Here is a 22,281-nt window from a genome sequence, read left to right as displayed (position 1 = left end):
CGGATTCTATTTCATCTTTTTTGAGGAGGAAGATGATAAATAATGTTTTGTTTTGGAGGGTAATTTTAATATTTTCAAAAGTTTTAAGTTGTATGCATCATCATGTGATATGATAATTGATGGATTATTAACAGTAATGGCTAAATTGACAGGTTTTAAAAGTTTAAGTAATAAATTCACATGTTTTGAAGTCTAAGAATCAAAGTGACACTAAGCTCACACTATATGGTACTAATCTAGAATTTTTCCTTTTACAACAGTACATTGGTACATCAAATTAACAACTCTTTTTTCTCACAGAGACGATAATAGTAGAATTCGAAACCACACCACCAATTGGGACAATTCATCCATGCAGTTATTTTAATCAAAATGTTTATTTTACAAGTTTTCTCTACATATAAAACGTTACCCCAAACCCTTTCGATCTCTTTTTTGAAATTGATTTATTTTTCAAATTTGCCCTTCATATGAATCAATCAAAGGTAAAAAATGCAACTTTTGATTCTCTATTTTTTTTTTTTAATTTTCATAAAGTTTACATTGTATTTTTCCTAGAAAACCAGACTCACTAGTAATTGTATGGGCATTTTGAATATTTTTATGCCTTTTTTACATGATTGTACCAGAGGAGTCTCTGTAATTGTATCAGAAAGTTCAAGGGAAATAAATGCAATTATCAAAATTTAGGAGAGGTTTTAGCAAAAATCCAAAACTTCAAGGGAGGTTTTGACAAAATACCCTTTTCCCTTTAAGAGAGAGATTTTCAACGTCTCGGAAGTCGGAAGCAAAATTATTTCCGTCGTCTTTCCCTCCCCTAAACGCAAAAAAGCAGGAGTTTCAGTGGGGTATTAACAAGCACATTTCTATCTCCTCCAAAACAAATCGTGCTTTGAAAACCCTAGAAAGTCTAAGGTGCGTTTTTCATGGATTTCTTCTCTCTATTGTTTACCTCTTTTTTTGGAATTTCATTTTCCGCTCAAATTCGTCAATTATTTCGATGCAATTGCGGTTCAACTTCATACATATCCTTGAAAGTCTGTAATTCTCTGTAGATTCTTTGCTGTGTTCTGATCTTCTGTTTCTTCTGATCATGGTGTCTACGAAAATCTCATTTACTGTTAATTTTCTTGTTTCTATCTTCAGTTGATCTGTTTTATTCTGGACTAGTTTGACGAAAAACAGTTGGTGAATTGTTTGCTTGTTTTCTGCTCCATTATTGTTGTAGTTCGCGCATGTTTGCTTTAATACTTTGGTTGTCTTCGTGGAAATTTCTACAGTTTTAGCACAAAATCTCTGTTCAGTTTATGAGATCAATGTTTTCATTCCAATGCACTGAAGGAATATGCACATTAATTTTATTTACCTTCGTAAGTTCTGGTACTTTGGTCCCATTTGATGTAACTTCTCGGCGAAATGGCTCCGTCTGTCCCGGGATGATGTTAATACCGGTAGAATAATTGTTGTTCTGCTGAAAATTTCAGCACATCATAGATGGAATCATTTGCTTGCTGTCAGCCCCTGTTGAGCTTCTTTTGGTCATGGCTTTTGTTGGCCGTCTAAATGTAGAAGGGGCGGACAATTTTCCAATCTGAAATATTTCAGCTGTTTCTTTTGGTCCTTTTGCAACAAAATAATTTGTTCTGCCCTTTTTACAACAAAACAATAATGGCCTTAGAAAAAGAAAGAGAATGATGGGAAAGCACAAGCAACCCTAGCGAGCGGGTCAAAGAATATCTTGCTTCAACTGACTTCAGCTAGGAACGTTAAACTCTATGCATAATAAAAAGATACCATCCCTTGGGGAGAAAATCTTGTCTCTTTGTTAACAAGGTGGCTTTGGAAAGAAAGATATCTTGATTATCTTCTACCATAATGATAGATTTATTGGAACCATGGATACATTATACAGAACTTATGTTAAACTTTTTCTTTTATTTAATACTCTGCAGCTTTGTTATTTCATGTTTTTGAGCATGTGAGAGAAGATAGTACATATATTTAATTCCAGCAGCCTAAACATATTGCATATTTTATCAGTTTTAAACACATTGCATATTGGGCACAATGACATGATTATTGTGTCTAAATGATTTGAAGAATGTTTTCAATCTTAGTAATGTAAGTTCTTGCAGTATTTCTTGGGAATAGATATAGATTTTCCTTGATATTTCTAAATAATATTCAGTTTCCTCCTTTAACTTTGGTTTTATGGTTTCATTAGAGATTTTCTTTTTTTATTCTGTCATATTTTTTTATCAAATATAAGAGAGCCTTTTGATGTTTATATGATATATTGTGATCCAAAGTTGGTCAGATATTGACTTTGTTAGATTCTTATCACTTATTCTTAGTTCTAGGCCATACTTTTTTTTTGTTAGAAAATTTTTGGCCATACTGATGCTATTATTTCCTTTTTCTTTGAACATCCTTGGAACTTCCTACCAAATAAAGGTTGGGTTATCAATAGTACATGATTTTTTTTAGTGTACAAATAATAGAAGAAGAGTAAATTCAATAAAAATTCAAGAGGAAAAGGAGGGTGATTACCTTTTAATAATGCTTGCATTTTGTGATCTTTTCATGTATTATAGCTGTGTGTGTATATGTGTTTGTGTATAGACCTGCTGCATTCTTATAGCACTGAAGGGTCTATTTAGTACTTCATTCTTTTACCTGTTTCTGTATCTATGAATGATCTTTCATGTGCAATGTTGTCATTACTAGTTCAATCTCACTAAAAGAACCTCCTGACAAACTGGAGGTTTCTTTTTACCAGTGATGTGAGGGAACAACACTGCCGGGGGAAAGGGATCTCTGAAACCTTTCGTTCATTTGTCATCTTTTTTAACTTTGTTTTGCAAAGAAAAACTCCTGAAATAATTGGGTTATTTATCAGTTTCGTTGTTTTTCTTGAGCTAGTTAAATTTCAAATATAATTTACTAATAAAAAAAATTCATATAGGACTTTGTAGAGCTGATGTTATGTTAAAAATTTGGATTTCTTGGTGCTCTATAGCTTTTGATTGCTTCCAGTTCTGCTGACTTCTTGCTCAACCTCCATGAGTTCAATGATTTCATCATCTCGAGGAATACATCCTCCTGCAAGACTTGGCTCATGTGAATCTCCACATATGCGGCCTTCAGGCCCTTTGGATCATTCTGAACCAGAGTTCAATGACAGTGATGAAGCAGAGTTACTGTCTGTGTCATGGAATCAGGACTATGGATGCTTTGCTGCTGGAACAAGCCATGGTTTTCGAATTTATAATTGTGATCCTTTTAAGGAAACTTTTAGACGGGATTTGAAGAGTGGGGGTTTTGGAATTGTTGAGATGCTTTTCCGATGCAACATTCTTGCACTTGTTGGTGGTGGGGCTAATCCCCAGTATCCCCCTAACAAAGTGATGATTTGGGATGACCACCAGAGTCGGTGTATTGGTGAGTTTTCATTTAGATCTGAAGTTCGTGCAGTGCGATTAAGACGGGACCGCATAGTTGTGGTACTTGAACACAAGATATATGTCTACAACTTCATGGATCTGAAACTTCTTCATCAGATAGAAACTTTGGCAAATCCAAGAGGACTTTGTTGCCTTTCACATCATTCAAATACCTCTGTATTGGCTTGCCCGGGTCTTCACCGGGGACAGGTTCGTATTGAACATTTTGGCTTGAAGGTGACAAAGCTCATTAATGCTCATGATAATCACATTGCGTGCCTCACATTAACAATGGATGGGCTTCTTCTTGCAACTGCTAGTACAAAAGGAACTTTGATTAGGATTTTCAACACAATGGATGGAACCCGCTTACAAGAGGTATTTTGGTTCTCACCACTATGGTTTTCAACACAAAGTGAACTTTTACTTACCAAACTATTCATTGCTGAAGTAGAACAATAATTTATTTATATAGGAAATTATGAACACGCAACCCAAAGAGCCATTTGGCATTTGGTAACTTTTATGAGAATATTCGTGATGATACTTTTTTGCACAATTTATGATAAAATCTATTTTGGTATGAAAAGTTCAAATTAGGATAGGGATGATCATGGGCTGGGCCATACTGGATTTTTTATAGGGTATTAACCAAGGTTCATAATTTTGATATGTATTGGGTGGTATTGGCCAATATGTATCGTATCAGGGGGCTTCCCAATACGCCCCTATAGGGGGTGTTTTGGGGTTTAACCCGGTTCAGGGGGTAGATAGGCTTTAAACTTACCGACCCCTTTGAACCAGGTTTAAAAAAAAACTAAAAAAAAAAAGGAGAGCAAGCCTCGATACAGTCCGATACGCCCCTACTGGCGTATCGGGCTGTATCGATATTTTGAACCTTGGTATTAACAAACAGTATATTGAGCTGCTTAGGTTTGTCTTATACCTCTGGCATGATAATATATGTCTGGGCCCGGCCCCTGGTCAGGCATTTGGACTTGCCTTTATAAGTTAATAAAATTATATTTTTGGCAAAATAAAATTTTAATCTAAGGTTATATTTAAAATTACAGAAAATAAATAAAATTTTTATTATGCTTATATTAATATACTACTTTACATATACATATACATATATACTATATTATTTATATAAAACATATCCCACAATTTTGTTTTTTTTTTTACAGGAAACATTAACTTTCATTAATTAATAAAGGAAGAATTACAAAGGCTAACACTCAACAGGTTTTTCCCAACAATCTCAAACAAACCCTTTCAAAGCCGCCCAAAAAAGTCCCCCCTCCCCCTCCCTTGTTTAGTTAAGGTATCTGCCATGCCATTTGCTGATCTCCTAACCCTTGTATAGACAACACCAATCTCCCTTGCCAAACATGAGGTCTCCCTCATAACCCCTGTCTATGAGCGCAAGTTGCCAAACTATTCATTTGAATGAAACCAAACTCGCACTAAGACATCAGAAGCAAATAGGCTCCAACAAAGCTCAAACAAATCTTCAATCTCTCCAAACTCTTTCCAATATCCTTTCTCATCCCATATCTCTCATCAACTTCTCCAATTTCCTAGCTTCCCTAACTGGTATCCTAAAAATAGAAAAAAATAGGTAGGTAAGTTAGCCAAGGTAGCTCTTATTAGGGTAATTCTCCCTCCTAAAGAGACATAATTCCTCTTCCATGAGGCTAATCTCTTCTCAAACTTTTCTATCACCGGGGTCCAAAATCTACTCTCCCTAGGATTTGACCCTGAAGGAAGCCCTAAATATGACATAGGCCAAGCAGAGGTGGAACACTCAAGACACTCCGCAATAGCCTCGACCTCCCCTACCTCCAAATTTATACCTGCTATGCAGCTCTTTTCCAAATTTATTCTCAAATTAGAAATATTTTCAAAACCTTTGGTTAGCTCCTTTAGGTTTGCTACCTTTTCGCTAAAACCTCCTTCACAAAAGATCATTAGGTCATCTGCAAACTGAAGGTGGGTGACAGGGACTTGGTGTCTCCCTATTCTCCAACCCCTAATGGCATCTTCACTGTCAGCCTTAGTAATGATCCTACTAATCACATCAGCTACTAAGGTAAAAAGGAAGGGTGAGAGTGGATCTCCTTGCCTGACACCCCTGCAAGCTGGAAAAAAGTCCCTCACCATACCATTTACCAGAATAGAGTAGTGACAAGTACTGATACACCCAAAAATCCAAATCCACAGTTTCGCATAACCTCTAATAGAAACTTTCAGTCCACCAAATCATAGGCCTTTTCAAGATCCAATTTACAAATGAAACCTCTCTTGCTAGACCTTTTCATTTCCTCCACACACTCATTCGCAATTAAGATCTGATCTGTTATTTGTCGCCCTTGAATGAAAGCCCCCTGGGTTTCACTAATGATAGAAGGGAGGACTGTTTTGATCCTCAACGAGAGCACTTTAGCTAGAATTTTATAGATGCTTGTCACCAGACTAATAGGCCTATAATCTTTTGGGTGGTTGGCATCATTCTTCTTAGGTATCAAAGCCAAAAAGGTGGCATTAATTCCAGGGCTTATAATGTGATTGTCTGCAAATTCCTTAAAGACTTCAACTAAATCCTCTTTCAACACCTCCCAACAATCTTGATAAAAACCCAATGTAAAGCCATCTGGACATGGAGCCTTGGATCTATCCATTAGAAAGACAACTTTCTTAATCTCTTCTTCGTTGAAATCCCTTTCCAGCCACTTTGCCACTCCGTCATCAATTCTTGGCCATTCCACCCCTTCCACGACTACTCTCTCACTCAAAGGTCTTCTATAGATCGATTTGAAGTGGTCCACAAATTTTCTGGCTATGTCATCCTGGTTGGTAATCACCTCCTCTCCTATCTCTAGCTTGGTCACAAGATTTTTTCTTCGTCTCCCATTTGCCAAATCATGGAAAAATCTAGTGTTCCCATCGCCTTCCTTAATCCACTTGTGTCTAGCTTTTTGTCTCCAACTGATTTCTTCCCTCAGTAACACCTCTTCCAAATCCTTTTTCAATTGTCTCCTTAACACTCTGTCCTCCTTGGTCAACCCATTTTGAGATTCCTTTACATCCAAGTTTTCTATTCGAGAGATTAGACACAATTTTTGCTCCTCAATTCTACCAAAATGATCTCTATTCCACTATTTTATTTTGTCTCTCAACCTTTTTAATTTCTTATGAAACTTGATCCCCTTCCATCTTATCCCCCTCTCCTCCTCACCCCACCATTCCTTCACTTTTTTCACAAAATCTGGATGGGTAAGCCACATATTTTCGAATCTAAAAGGTTTGGGTCCTATAGGAAAAAACTCAGTACCTATCTGGATAGGACAATGATCGGAGGTGACCCTGGGTAACGCTCTAGCAACCAAGTTTTCCAAACTATTCTCCCAGGAAAGGTTAAATAAGAACCTGTCCAACTTCGAACACAAAGGGGTTTTCTGAAGGTTGGACCAAGTGTAGTTGGCTTGCAGCAGAGGTATTTCCTTTAGTTCACATTCTTCGATAAAACCATTAAATTTCCTCATGCTTGTTGTAATTACCTGTTGGGGATTATTGGTTTCATCAGAGAATCTAATGACATTAAAATCCCTGCCCAGACACCAAGGGCCATCCCATAGCCCCTTGATTGCATAAAGTTCCTCCCACATCTCATTCCTCTCTCTATAGGAATTAGGGCCATAAACATTGGTTAAGACCCATATACACCCATTCTCTACATTCTTACACTTAATGGAAACTGAGAATCTGCCTATCAATTCTTCCACTACTTCCACCACATCCTCCCTCCACAGTGTTACGATCCCCCTCGAGGCTCCCCAAGAAGGAGACGAGCTCCAACCTAAACCTCTAGACCTCCAAAAACTCCTCACCCATCTCCCATCTAATTCCATCATTTTGGATTCTTGTAACAACACAATATCGGGTTTTTCCCTTTGGAGTAGGTCTTTGATCACCCTTCTCTTTCTTGCACTCCCTAACCCTCTTACATTCCAGCTAATAATTTTCATCGAGACAAAATAGAAAAAAAAACCCATGAAAAGGCCATAATCTCCTCATTTTAGGCCCTTCCTCCTATCCCCTCTACCACTGAATTCTAAATCCCCCTCAATGTCTGAGATTAGCCTTTCCACTTCAGATCTTTTTTTCTTCTTTGTTCCTTCCCCCCCCCCCCCCCCCCTTCCTAATACAACAAACATCCTTTTTCTTTTCTCCATCCTTTCCAACCAATGTCTGAGGAAGAATTTTACCCTGCTCACACTTATTTTGGCTACAACATCTCTCTAAGAATTCTTCCTTTTTTTTTAGTTCCTCCATCATTGTACAGATCAACTCCCAAATTCTGTCCGCCTCCTCCTTACTACTTCCTTCCATCATCCTCTCTTTTGCATAAGAACCTCCTGGATGGGAAGCTGGAATTGAGTTGTTGACAGGCGATAAATGGTTTTAAGGCCTTTCCCCTTTTTGGACAAAGTTGTGAAGTAGACATAGTGAAAGAATCACTTCCTGACGACCTACCCACTTGGAAAACCTTTCTCTGTGTTTCCAACACTGGAATACCCACATCCATCCTCCCGGCCGATTCTTGTCCCTCTCCACCAACATCCTGTAATTCATTAAACTCAGGGTCAGCTCCCTCGACGAAGGGAAGAGGAGTTTTCACAGCTTTAGGACCATTTTCTTCACCATTTCTAGTCTTCCCGCCACCTGCCTCTTCAATCTATTCCTCTAAAAACAACAACTTTGTATGCAAACTTTCTATTTCAAGTAAATCATTGTTGCTTTTCAGAGACGGACTTCCCAAACTTAAAGTTTCGTCTCTATCAGAATCGTCACTGCTGTTTTGTTCACTCAACCAATCTTCAAACCCTGTTCTGTTCAAATCACTAGGCTTCAGGTATCTTGGGTTGCGCCTATCTGGTGAGAAACGGTTCGCCAAGTTGGATGGACCCACTGTAGGGAGCCTCGAGACTGAGAGTCTTGAGATTTTGCGCCTGAACTGTTCGGTCGAAAGGAGGGATTTGGGGTAGAAGAAGATAGACGCTTAATCTCGTCTATCAGCTCATCCCTCCTCCCAGTCACATGCTTACTTAAAGGGTCCCTTGGCCCATCTGTCTTGTAATGGGCCTTGGGCTCAAAACTTGTAATATAAGAACCCAACTTTAAAGCCTTTACTTGAGTTGCCTTCTTCGGCCCACCAGAAAAGGGATCCACTCGACTGGGCCCATTTTCTAAGTCTTTTCCTCCCATGTGACCTCTTAACAAATCACGCCCCCTTGTTTTAATGGTCGAACCAGCAACCCTCCCTGTCTGAGGTTGTTGGTTCAGCCCTCTCCCTTTAGACATTGGTAAATTTTTGTCTATTTCCCCTGACACCACCTGTGCAAAAGATCAGCCATTTGTCATAGCTTTTTCTTGCTTTCTACAGGTTTGACCTTCCATCTGCCCCAAAGCTTTTTGGCTTCCCAGAATTTGTTGGCCCTTTTTAGTGAAACATTTCTTCCCATTTGAATTAACCAATCTCACAAGTCCACGTAATGCTTTTTTTTCCTCTTTTTTTTTTTATCAATAACACTTTCATTAATTCATCAGTAGAAAATTTACAAGTGGAAGACAAACACACTTATCTTCCAAGAGTCACAAAGAGCTTCAAGAAAGGAAAGAAGAAAAAGACACTAACGTTGCAGCTTAGCCCAAAACAATGAATCCCTTTTTGCCCTTTGTTTAGCTAAACCGTTAGCTAGGGAATTAGCCGATCTTTTAATCCAACATGTCTTCACTTCCATCTCCCGCACTAGCCACTTGAATTTCCTCCTCTCATTATTGTACTTCCATAAATCATTTTGATCTTTAGTCGGCCACCCTATCACCACCTCTGAATCCCCTTCAATTATGAGTTTCTTGATGTTCAATTCCTTAGCTTTCCGGACTCCTTCCATAACTGCAAAGATCTCAACTCTAAGGGAGTAACCCTTAGAGTTGACCCCATTTTCATCCCTAAAAACTCCCCCGATCACCGGTACACCCATCAAAGTTTAATTTCAAGAATCTACTAGGTGGGGGGGGGTTCCAAGCCGCACTCATTACTGACTTGGTCTGTGTGCAATTTGCAATTTCACCCCACTTCCTCAACATGTCATCCACAGTGTAATCTGTGAATAGTTTCAAAGATTTCAGCCACTGTACCGCCCTAATATGTATGATAGCCCTCAGATCTGCTGCTCATCTCTGAGTTTCTGAGAATATCCTGGAGTTTCTTTCTTCCCACAGTGTCCAACATACTGCAACCCTTAGTCCTCTCCACATTGTCCTTCCCCTTTTTATCCGCCACCTGAAAAAGGAAGGGGAGAAAAGGCCCTGCAAGTCTGATGGGGGATTCCAACTGCATCCAAATAAGGAGAAAGCCCAATCCCAAATTGACCTCGCGAAGTGGCAAGACACCAGTAGGTAAAAACCAGTCTCCCCATCTACTTTACACAGAACACACCACTGAGGTGACAAGCAAGTATTGGGTCTCTTCTTTTGGAGTAGATCACCAATGTTGATTCTTTCCAAATAGGCTTTCCAAGTAGGTCTTCTTTTGGAGTATAGCTCTGCACCAAACCTCACCAACAGGGAAAGGGGGAAGGGTAGGATTGGTGGACTGACTTAAGACTTTGAAGAACGAAGCACAAGAGAAAATGTCATTGGGGTTAGGTGTCCAAATTCTAGAATCCGCCCTAGTGGGGTCTAAGACAACGTTATCAAGAAGTGCAATAAGGCTCGAAATACTGTTGAAGTCTGAGTCCCTCAAATCCCTTCTTAGACCCAAGTTCCACCCAATCCCAGAAGTGGAAGAGGACGGGGTGGTGAAAGACGAGGTCGACTCATTTTTCAAATCAGAAAGAGCATACAAAGACGGAAATTGATCCTTTAGAGGGGCGCTCCCCACCCAGGTTTGTTCCCAAAATTTTATGGAGTTACCGGAATTCAAGTCATACTTGATATTAGGGAAGAAAACTAGTAGCAGGTCATGAATGGCTTTCCAAGGATACCTAGCTCTAATTCCAGCGTCCCATCCATTGTGCTCCAGCCCATGTATACTTGCCACTATTCTAGCCCATAGCTTCTCCTTCTCCATAGGAAACCTCCACAACCACTTCCTCAACAGAGTCATATTCCTTCTCCTAATTCTCCCAAGCCCCAAACCACCACACGACTTACTCCTACACACTATCTCCCAGCTAACTCTATGATCCCTCTTCTCCTCTCCTGGCTCCCACAGGAAATCTCTCATTAGCTTCTCTAAATTGTTAGCAATTTTCATTTAGATTTTAAACACCGACATGAAAAAGATGGGTAAGTTAGCAAGCGTGGCCTTAATTAGTGTAATTCTCCCACCAAGAGAGAGGTAGTTCTTTTTCCAGGATACCAGTCTTTTTTCAAAACTTTCCATCATCAGGTTCCAAAAACTCTCTCTCTTGGGATTATCACCTAATGGCAACCCTAAGTAGTTCAAAGGCCACCCCGAAACTTCACACCCTAGCACTTCAACACTCTCCTGGATCTCTCCCTCCTCCAAATTCACTCCCACTGCACAGCTTTTCCCAAGGTTAACCTTCAAATTGGGCATTTGCTCAAACAGTTGTATCACCGACTTTAAGTTCCTGATAAACCTCACATTACCGCCTTCACAAAACAGAATCGTGTCATCAGCAAACTATAAGTGAGTGAGGGGGGTTTCCATCCTCCCAACTCTCCAGCCTCTAATGAGCCCCCTAGAATCTGCTCTGTGAATCAGTTTCCCCAAAACCTCCACAATTGGAATGAACAAGAAAGGAGAAAGGGGGTCTCCTTGTCTTATACCCTTACTAGCTGGAAAGAAATCTACCACTGTCCCATTCACTAGCACTGAATAATGACAATTCCAGACACAACCCATGATCCACTTACACCATCTAGCCCCAAACCCGAATTTAGTTAAAACTTCCCTCAAGAAATCCCAGTCCACAAAGTCATAAGCCTTTTCCAAGTCCAGCTTACAGACCACTCCCTTCTTATCCCTCTTAAAGTTCACACTCTCATTAGCAATTAAAATATGATCTGTAATTTGTCTTCTACTCACAAAAGCTCATTGATAGTGTGCAATGATATCTGGCAGTACCTTCTTCAGCCTCAAAGACAACACTTTTGCAATGTTCTTATACAAGCTATTAACCAAGTTAATTGGCCTAAAATCCTTCGGGTGGGATGCATCTTTCTTTTTTGGAATTAAGGCTATAAATGTAGAGTTCACACCCGGATTGACAATTCCTCTCCTGAAAAATTCCTCAAACACCCGCAAGAGATCATCTTTCAAGATATCCCAACAATCCTGATAAAAAGCCATTGTGAACCCATCCGGCCCTGGAGCTTTTGTTCTATCCATAGAAAACACAACCTCCTTGATCTCTTCTAGATTAAAGCTTCTTTCCAACCTTCTCCTGTTCTCCACCCCTACATTTGGCCAATCCAAACTTTCTACCCACACCCTTCTACTCACAGGCCTTCTTAGAATAGATTTGAAGTGCTCCATACAGGCCCTGACAATCTCCTCTTGTTGTACTAACTCAACTCCATCTACTACCAATTTGGAAATAAAGTTCTTCCTTCTCCTGCCATCTGTTAGAGAGTGGAAATACCTAGTGTTTCTATCTCCCTCTTGCAACCATTTACACCTGCCTCCAGCTAATTTCCTCCTTGTGCAGGTAGTCCTCTAACTGTCTTCTCAAGTCTCTCCTGAGGTCATTGTCTTCCTCTCCAAATTCTCCCATTTCCTCTTTAGAGTCAAAGCTTTCAATCTTATCCATCAGGTCTCCCTTTCTTTCTTATTTCCTCCCGAACTCCATCAAATTCCACTCCTTGATTCTTGCTTTCAAGAATTGTAGTTTCTTATGGAATCTCATCCCCTCCCACTCCACCAGCGGGTTACACTCGTGCCACCACTCCCTCACTTTGTTAGGAAACCCTGGATGAAGTAACCACATATTTTCAAATCTAAAGGTGTTAGGACCTCCACACCTTCTTTCCTCCTTACATAACACTATGGGCAAGTGATCCGAGGTCACCCTTGGGAGAGCTCTAGAAGCCAAGGTTCCCCAATGTTCTTCCCAATCCAAAGAGAACAGGAATCTATCCAGCTTAGAGCAAATGGGTCTAGATTGGAGATTTGACCATGTAAATGTCTTATGTGCTAGGGGAATCTCTTTAAGCTCAAAGGCATCAAAACTGTTAAACTTCCTCATGCTTTTTGTCACCCTCTGGTTAACCTTATTGGACTCCTCCGAGAATCTGATCACATTGAAATCCCCACCCATGCACCAAGGCCCATCCCACAACCCTCTAATATCAACCAGTTCCTCCCATAGTTCCTTTCTCTCTCTGTAGTCATTCAGTCCGTAAAATTTGTGAGCACCCACATATAATCATCCTCTTGTTGCTTAAACTTCATGGAAACCGAGTACTTTCCGATCAACTCCTCCAGACCTTCAACCACATCCCTCTTCAACATTGTTACAATCCCCCCGGAAGCACCCCACGATGGAGCCGCCACCCACATAACACTATGGGCAAGTGATCCGAGGTCACCCTTGGGAGAGCTCTAGAAGCCAAGGTTCCCCAATGTTCTTCCCAATCCAAAGAGAACAGGAATCTATCCAGCTTAGAGCAAATGGGTCTAGATTGGAGATTTGACCATGTAAATGTCTTATGTGCTAGGGGAATCTCTTTAAGCTCAAAGGCATCAAAACTGTTAAACTTCCTCATGCTTTTTGTCACCCTCTGGTTAACCTTATTGGACTCCTCCGAGAATCTGATCACATTGAAATCCCCACCCATGCACCAAGGCCCATCCCACAACCCTCTAATATCAACCAGTTCCTCCCATAGCTCCTTTCTCTCTCTGTAGTCATTCGGTCCGTAAAATTTGTGAGCACCCACATATAATCATCCTCTTGCTGCTTAAACTTCATGGAAACCGAGTACTTTCCGATCAACTCCTCCAGACCTTCAACCACATCCCTCTTCAACATTGTTACAATCCCCCCGAAAGCACCCCACGATGGAGCCGCCACCCAGCTAATCCCCCTGGCTTTCCATACACTCCTTGTCCACTTGTCATTAAACTCCATTCTCTTAGGCTCTTGCAACAACACAATGTCTGGGTCATACTGTCTTATTACCTCTTTTATTGTTGCTCTCTTCTTTGCACTCCCAATTCCCCTCACATTCCAACTAAGAATCTTCATTCCGCTTCTTTTTTAAAACCCCTTGCCACCTACCCACTACTTTCCCCCTTTTCTTCTATCTCCTTTTACCCCGAGCTTCTTGTCTCCTTCTACATCTCTCTTCAATCTCTCTACTTCACTCAATTTCCTCTTCTTTGTTATGATTTGCTTCTTCCTCTTCTGTAAACTTTCTTTCAACTCATTCAAATCTTCCAGCCTACAACCCAACTTCCCTACAAGTTTTGCTATCATGTCTTCTCTCACCGAGTCCACCCCTACCCTTCCTACAGAATCCCTCCATCTTTGTCCACCTGCCCTTCCTTCCTCTCCTCTGGTCCCACCTCTGTTCTTTCCTCTCCATCCTTCCTCCCTTTCATGTTACCTCCCTCCTTCCCTGCTCTCTCCCCATAATCCTCTCCATCTCTACCCTCATTCCTTTCCCAACTCTCCACTAACCCCTCCTCTCTTCCTTCCTCCCCTTTCCTCCTCCAGATTAGCTTCCCTTCCACTTCCTTAAACACTCTTTCAATGATTTCCCACACTTTTCCACTCCTATACCTTTCTTCCTGCACCTTCCCACATTCCTTCCTTCCCCTCTCCCCCTCCTCGGAGAGCCCGCCTGCTAGCTCGGCTGCATATTCATGGGCTACAGGACATGGAACAGAAATGGAATTTGGAACCAAAGACACAGGAGACACATTAGTAGCACAAACCGAAATCACATGGTTACCTGGGACTGATGGACAAGCTAGAAAAGGATTGCTCCCGGCCTCCCTCTCTTGTTCCAGAGGTTGGTAAACATTTATCTCTCTGAGTTGGTTGGGAAGTACTTCTGTCCTTTGGTCAACCTGGTGATCTTTCGACTCTACCCCTGGTTCACCCCTAGATGGCGTGTTCCTGCTCTGCTTCCAGTTCTCCCGGTTTGCCCCTTCTGATAATCTTTGCACACTCTGTAGTCTTGGGAATGTGATAAGCCGATTGTAATCTTCACCCTGAAATAAGCTTGCAATATTCCACCCATCCATGTCACCTCCAGCACAACTACCTTCGTCGTTTACACTGCCCACGCTAGTGCCATCAACAAAAAGGTCCTCCGATTCATCATCGCCTTCACTGCCATGCACCCAACCTTCAATCTTCTCTTTTTTCTCTTCAGTTCTTCCCCTAGCGAAACTTGGCTTCAGCCTCTCTGAGGAGTGTCGCAAGGGGCTAAGCTCCTTCAGACTTCGTCGGGAAACCCACTGTAAAGCCCGCTTCTTCTCTGGTTTCCGGTGCTGCGCGCATTCCCCCCTGTCTCGCAACTGGGGACGATGATAGACTGTTAACGTTGTCTATCTTAGTCGAAACCCCAGTCATGTGGTTCATTAAAGGCTCACGCACCTTTTTAACAAACTGGGTTGGGCCCGCTGACTTGTTTGGGCCTTTAATAACACCACTAACAGTCTGCATGGGCTTTTGCTTTGGTCCATTCTTAAACACCAGCGAGCTCACGTGACTTTTAAGAAGGTCACGCATGTCCAACCCCGGGCTCGGTTTGGTTTTATCAGGTCTAGGTTCGGTTCTTCCTTGGACCAACCCCTTTTCCTTGTTCAAAAAAGTCAGATTGGCGCCAGTTACAACCTGTGCAAAGGACCTGCCACCCTCCAGACTGTTCATTGCTTCCACACGCGAAAATCCCACCCCCTGAATGCTACCCTTTTGTTTCTCCAACATTTGTTTTTCCATTTTAGTGAAAGTGCTTTTCTTATTTGAATCTACTAACCCTTTCTTGCCACACAGTTCTTCTTCTTCAACCTTCTCACCTCCCTCCCTACGAGCCTCTTTCCAGAGCACCGATTCAATGGACGAAGCCAGCCACACTGAGTAGCATTGACCTTCAACTAGCACCTCTATCTTCCGAGGAATCTCCTCAGGTTTTACTCCATTCAATAAAATGGAAGCTGAACAAAGGTCTCCCCAAAAGGCACCTCCTACTGATCCTCCACACATCAAAGCAATGGCTTCAGCAGTTTCTTGCTTCCACAAGTGAAAGGGAAGACCTAAGAGACGCACCAGCACTCCATCTTCAACAAAGAAATCTTTTGGAGTTTGATCCCGGACACCATCTTGATACTGTGAAGTTTCTAAGTTTAGCTTGGATATTTAAAGCCTCAACTTCTCTATTCTCAAGCAGATCCAGCAAAGCCTTGTCCTTCTCAAAAGGTGTTAAAATAAATGTGCTCTTCAACTTTAAACTTGTTAACAGATATGCAACTTTCCTCCAGTCTAGAATGTGAGCTGAAGCTTTAACTATCAGTGTACTTTCCCAATCACCTCTCTGTATGTTTACTCCCATTCTGTATTTACCTGCCCCAGCTATCACTAAAAGGGTCTCTTGCTTATTATTGCTCACCATACTATTAGAACTGCTTATCTTCCTTTTTACTATTACTTCTCTTTTAGCACCCAAGCGTTGCAGCAGTTCGCATAAGGCGCCATGAACTGCCTTCCAGCCCTGACTCTTCCTTCTGAGAAGCATACCATCTGCTTTCTACCCTTGCCAAAAAAATTCTGTCAAAGAAATAAAATAACCTTTAAGGTTTCTCTTACACTCTACAACAAACCTTCTTCCAGTTTCTGAGAGAAGCTCTTTCCAACTATTTTGTTTGGCTTTGTTACTTGCACCTTCCACAAACTCCTTGAACCCTTCAATTACCCCCAAACCTTCTAACAGCACCATCCCTCTCTTTGCTTCCCTGATTTTCAAGTTCAGCTGACCATTTAATCTCAGTTCCTCAAATAGGAGCTCCTTAGATTCAATCTTCAAAGCTTTTTTCCAATGGCCTACCTCCACAAATTCTCCCATCTTCACCAAATAGGGGGTTCAACTAATCACCATTTTTCTTCCTCCTTCTCCCCTCCTACCATACGAGCCTCCTTCCACAGCCCTGCTTCAATGGAGGATGCTAGCCACACAGTGATAAAACTCCCCTGTCCGTACCTCTACCTTTCGTGGAATGTCTTCTGGCTTCACACCACTTAGCAGGATTGCTACTGAATAAAGATCGCCCCAGAAAGCTCCTTTCAAGATTCCTCCACACAATACTGCTATAGACTCTGCTACTTCTTGTTTCCAAAGATGAAATGGCAAGCCTATTACACGCACCACCACACCATCTTCGACAAATAAATCCTTGGAGTTGGATGTTGGATTCCATTTAAAGACTATGAATGATCCGAAATCAGCCTGAACATTGATAGCTGATATTTCCAATTCATTCTCTATTGGATCTAGGAGGGCTTTACAGTTATTGAAGGGGGTTACTATGAAGACACTCTTCAGCTTCAACCTGGTTGCCAGTAAGTTAGCTACCCTCCTTCAATCATTAACCTTTTCCTTGGCTTGTATCACAAACTTACTATCCCACTCTTCTCTCTCTAGACCTCCCACCATTCTTCATTGGCCTTTTGTTTTTGCCATGACCACTGGCCCTTGTTCTACCCTACTGTTGCTGAGATATGCCTTCTCCTCCCTTATGGAGGCTTTTTTATCATTTGCTACTCTTTGAGCTAAAAACTCTTTGAACAACCAGTCAACTTCCCCCCATCCTTGGTTCTGTTTTCCTGCTGGTAGACGCACCAGTTGCCTTCGTCCCTTACCAAAAAATTCAGCCAAAGCTATGAAGAAGCCTTTTCTATTCCTCTTACATTCAACAACATATCTTCTCCCTTCTAATGTACTAAAATCCTGCCAGTTCATCTGCTTACCTTTAGAACAGGCTCCAGCTATGAACTCTCTTAGCCACTCGATCACTTCTATTCCTTCCAGCAATATTGTACCCTTTTTCGCTTCCCTTACCTTCAGACTTACCTTCCCCTTGATTCTCATCTTTTCCAACAGGAAATTTTTTGCTTCCATCTTCAAGGATCTCCTCCACCGACCTGCCTGCACGAACTCCATTTTTAAGAGCTTGTTTCCTTATTTCTGAAACACTATCAGTACCATTTTCTTAGTAGTCAACTGCTACACAAAGAGATTTCTTAGTAGTCAACTACTACTGAACATGAAATGGCAGCAACGGAACACCTTCACAGAAAAAGAAATAGAAAAACACCAAGGTTTAACATGGTTCGGCTTGGTAGCCTACATATACAGGAGGAGAGGAAAAACATCCACTATGAGAACAAGAGATGCAACTCTCTCTCTCTCACTCTTCCTCTATAGCTGTGTATTACTGAGTATATGTTTTGCATGTTTGTAGTATTCAGATACTGGTATCTCAAACTTTGCTGATAAAGATATCTAACATGCATGCTGTATCTATTTTTTTGTATGTATTTTTACTACAAATTATGCTTTACTTTAGTATATTTCAAATCTAGTCGTTGTTCTACAACTTGAAGCTGATAAAAGAAACTGCTCAACAATTTGAACCAACCCTGATAAAATCTCTAAGTACTCTGTTTAATGCTACTTTGTGCAGGTCCGCAGGGGGGTGGATAAAGCTGAAATTTATAGTATTGCTCTCTCTCCCAATGTTCAGTGGTTGGCAGTGTCTAGTGACAAGGGTACAGTCCATATATTCAGTCTTAGGGTTAGAGTGGTGGGTGAGGACTCATCAAATCATTCCATTACTACTCAAGGGCCAGCACTGGTTTACCAGAATTCTTCAACTTCTCTTGATGCCCTCATATGTCCAAACACCGGTGCCAATCCTGGCTCGTCATTGTCTTTTATGAAAGGTAGGAGATGCTTATCACTGTTCAAACCTCCTGAAAAGTTGGAGAAAAATTATTATGCTTGGATTAGTTTGCACTTTTGCATTATAGTTATGTCCAGTTATTGCAGCCATACAGGGTTGGCTTAGAGTCTGCATACTAATTTCCTGTTATAATCCATGCAAACTCAAGCAGATGTACTTTTAAAAATTTTTAGGAGTTTAACTTTTAAAAAATAAAAGTGAAAAGACTAATGCAAAAATAATTTGTAAAACTAAACAGCATAAGAAATTACACAAAAAAAAAAAACAGCCAAGTACTAACCTCACAAGGTGTATTATTATTTTTTATTTAAAGAGGTGATGCCTTCTTTAAAGGACACCACCAAATTGTTGACCTTTACTGGAGTTTGGTAGTTGAGGCCTCTAGATGTGACCAAATTAAGAAATGTTTCCACCACATTATTTGTTTCTTTGATGTTGTATCATTTGGAAGCTTTTACATGGACATGGCTTGGACAGGTGTGTAACATGGAATTTACACTAAAAGTTGAAGTGTCTGACAGAGATATCACCCATTGTTAAGTGCCCATGAAACATGGGTTGGAAGAATTGATCATTTTTTCTTCCTTCTTTATGCTTAATGCCTCCTCTCTAAATGGCCAGGGATGTTACCAAAGTATTTTAGCTCGGAATGGTCCTTTGCTCAGTTCCATTTGCCAGAAGACACTCGTTTCCTTGTTGCATTTGGATCCCAGAACACAGTCATGATTATTGGCATGGATGGGAGGTATGAGGCTGTTTTTGTTGTTCTTTTTGCTTCTTGTTTTACCTTTTTTTAAAGATTATTTCCCATCTTTTTTATTGTTTTTTTTTGGGTAGATTCCATCTTTCTGTTTAAGCTCTATTTTAGTTGTGCAGAAATGCTTTACTTATATTATTTGCCTCAACTTAAAGAATTTAGATTAGGGTTGTAGTTTAATTGGGTTATTTTTGCAGGATACCCTAGTTGGCTTAAACCGTAGTCATGACATGTTAATGAGTAGAAGATAATAATATTGTGCTGAACCATATTATACCAATGTTTTAAAACGTGGAGGTGTGACACGAGGCGTTCCACTACCTAGAGGCGTGAGGCGTAAGCTTCCCGAACACAAGGAGGTGTAAGCCTCCTTAAGAGGAGGGGGGTTAGGAGGAGGATGAAGAGGAAGGGGGGATCTCACTTTTTCTTTATTTTTAATAAAAATCTTTTATGTCAAGAAGAGCAAAGATGTATAACATTAGTTGAAAGGGGGGGTCTTGTCGAGCGAGTGAAGCGAGCTTGCCGCCTCAGAGGTGTCAGCACCTCTAACATACGCCTCAGGGCATTTTGGGAGCGCCTCGGCTGGAGGCCTCCAGGCGTCCAGGCGTACGCCTCCCACACCTTTTAAAACACTGTATTTATACAAGTTAACTTTCCCTTGAACACTTGTCAGTTAGAATCTTAGGAGTTATATGTGGAATCCTCACTTTAAATTATATTGATTTTTGAACTTCATTTTTTGTAAAATGGTAATTACAAGATTCACACTCAAAGAAAATAGAATGAGAAATCTGCTAACCCCCCCTTTTAGCAACATAAAGAAAGAATTATTTCTCTGCATCTTATGTTTGATATAAGAGAAACTCTGAAGTTCTGGTCCACAAAAAGACTAAAAGGTAGGTCCTGTTGCAACTCGTTTCCAAAGGGGCAGGGGAAAAACAACTCATTTCATGGTCCAGTTTGGTTCGGTTTGGACAAGATCTCAGACCAAACCAGTTAATTATGGTTTGAGAATTTCTCAAACCAAATCGAACCATTTTAGTATAGAAACCAAAGCAGATTTCTAATATGGTTTGGGCCATTCTATTGGGCTTAACCCAATTAGAAAGCCCAAATAACATGCATACCTACATAAACAAATATAATTCATATACTAAATCGAATTGTTAACAAGTGCCACCTATTACTATTATATAAATTATATTCATACCTTTTCAAGCATAAACAGCTCCTTGGGAATCAAATTACAAGTTAAAAATTGAAACAAACAACAATAATGTTAAACATGTATTAAATATATGAAATGTCAAATAAATATATACAAACATATGTATTATATATTATATACATTAATAAATATATTATTAATAATTTGATTTACGGTTTGGTCTGGTTACTAAAATTTAGAAAACCAGGCTAAACTACAAATTTTGGTTTGGTGGTCTAGATCATATAATGAACCATCTCTATTTACATATCATAAAAAAATGAAAAAGAGGGAAGAAAAAGAAAATAAATTAATTTGAGTTTCTTTTCTCCAGTTTCTACAGGTGCAGTTTTGATCTTTTAAATGGAGGGGAGATGGAGCAGCAGGAATACGTCCGTTTCCTGAGAACGGATGATCACCCAAGATCAAGCACGATCTGAAAGATCACAAGACCATTATATATTCTTCCATCCCTCTTTCTGTAGATATGAGACCTGAAAATCTATGTAAATACTATAATGTGATATAATTTATTACGTAAATATATCTGTATATACTTTCTAGAAATGTGTAAAACCAAAAAAGAAAAAAAAGATTGATCCCTGTTGTTAACCTGTGGCAATGGATGACTCAATAAATGTAACATATGGTGGTAGTTTTTTGTTTAACTTGGTTGCCCTAGTTTGGTTCTTAATATTCAGTATGGCATGCTTCTAAGGTTGTGAAGTCCCTCTTTAATAATTAATACAAAGATCCTAAATCAATTTTCTAGGCGTCCGCGAGGATTAATTTAACTTGGGGTTTCGTCATTCCTCATTAGAAGAGGATTAATGTTAGAGCTTCCATCCAGTCCCATCTTTGGTAGCTCATTCTCCATTCATTGAAGTTTTAGTGGCGTATTTTTAATCTTATTAGAGTTTTCTTTCCACAGTTTTTTTTTTCCACCGAAGCACATATTTTACATTGCACAAAAAAAATTGATTTATATAAGATGATACTTTGGAAATTCCCTTTCCAAGTCTTTGTTGCATTTTGTTCTCGAGGCAGACTAACCCAAATGATAGAGCGTTCCATAGAGATGCTCAAATGAGGTATACATTGGATGCTGATGATCAACCGTCCTCCATTTCTTCACATGCATACTCCCCCATGGTGCATAGAGTAGAATCACCGGCTCTATCACTATTAGTATTATCTCTCCCCCGCATCTTTGCCATGCTTATTGGGTCTCTCGGCGCAGACCAATCATGGTTCAAAATATCAACTTGACAAGTCTGATACACGTAACACGGCATATTGTATCCGTGAAGAATTAAAAAAGAATATCGTATGATATAACCAATTAAAAATTAGGAGGAAAGCTCATGTTTAGGCGTAGTCGTTGATATCCTTCTTAGGCCGTATTTTCCATTTCTTATACTAAAGAATTATCTCCTTTTTTATGGTTGTGAATGCTGAGTTTTTAATAAATCCTTAAATTAAGGAATGCCAAATGCAGCTTTAGGCCATGTATATATTGATGTGCAACAAAATGATTGACCCCACAGCGCCTGAGTTCAGATCTGTGCCTCACAATGTCTACATCCTTATCCCAAAATCGATAGATAATCATCATGGAGGGATGTTTCCAAGATGTGCTGTGAGACATTGTGGGGCACAGATGTGAACTCCGACCGCCCGTGACACAATTATCAAATTCACCTAATCCATTCTCGGTTATGTGATGGCCTGATGGGGGAGGCCTTGGAGATCATTGTTATTCGGGAAGGTCAGGCAACCTGTTACGGTTTGTCTTGTATAGTTTGTGTTGGTGAGACTGAATCTGTTACTCACACAGGGCGCTTCACATGAACATCTTATCACGCAT

At 40.3% G+C, this 22,281-nt stretch overlaps 1 protein-coding gene across 2 annotated transcripts; it reads left to right on the top strand.

Moving 5' to 3' along the window:
* The first annotated feature begins 761 nt into the window (after window positions 1-761).
* On the top strand, window positions 762-21,082 carry LOC148853228 (autophagy-related protein 18c-like). Of its 2 annotated transcripts, none has more exons than XM_088946319.1 (5): window positions 762-915; window positions 3,020-3,821; window positions 18,172-18,430; window positions 19,072-19,195; window positions 20,749-21,082. In XM_088946319.1, the coding sequence occupies exons 2-5, from the start codon at window positions 3,063-3,065 to the stop codon at window positions 20,852-20,854; spliced, it is 1,248 nt and encodes a 415-aa protein (XP_088802445.1). In that variant the 5' UTR covers window positions 762-915; window positions 3,020-3,062; the 3' UTR covers window positions 20,855-21,082. The 2 variants fall into 2 exon arrangements, with proteins under 2 accessions (XP_088802445.1, XP_088802446.1); XM_088946320.1 differs by having other exon boundaries at window positions 781-915; window positions 2,966-3,821.
* The last annotated feature ends 1,199 nt before the right edge of the window (window positions 21,083-22,281 follow it).

Source organism: Nelumbo lutea, chromosome 5 (assembly GCF_056320005.1).
Source record: "Nelumbo lutea isolate HS-2025 chromosome 5, American lotus-T2T, whole genome shotgun sequence".
NCBI classification, from domain to species: domain Eukaryota; kingdom Viridiplantae; phylum Streptophyta; class Magnoliopsida; order Proteales; family Nelumbonaceae; genus Nelumbo; species Nelumbo lutea.
The sequence above is the reverse complement of the archived record's forward strand: the minus strand, read 5'-3'. Positions and strand labels throughout refer to the sequence as shown.

What these genes read in the sequence shown, in the direction of transcription:
- LOC148853228 (XM_088946319.1), top strand. Translation starts at nt 3,063, where the DNA reads ATGAGTTCAATGATTTCATCATCTCGAGGAATACATCCTCCTGCAAGA. An exon ending in ATGGAACCCGCTTACAAGAG is followed by an intron (nt 3,822 to 18,171) that starts GTATTTTGGTTC and finishes TACTTTGTGCAG; the next exon opens with GTCCGCAGGGGGGTGGATAA. An exon ending in ATTATTGGCATGGATGGGAG is followed by an intron (nt 19,196 to 20,748) that starts GTATGAGGCTGT and finishes TCTTTTCTCCAG; the next exon opens with TTTCTACAGGTGCAGTTTTG.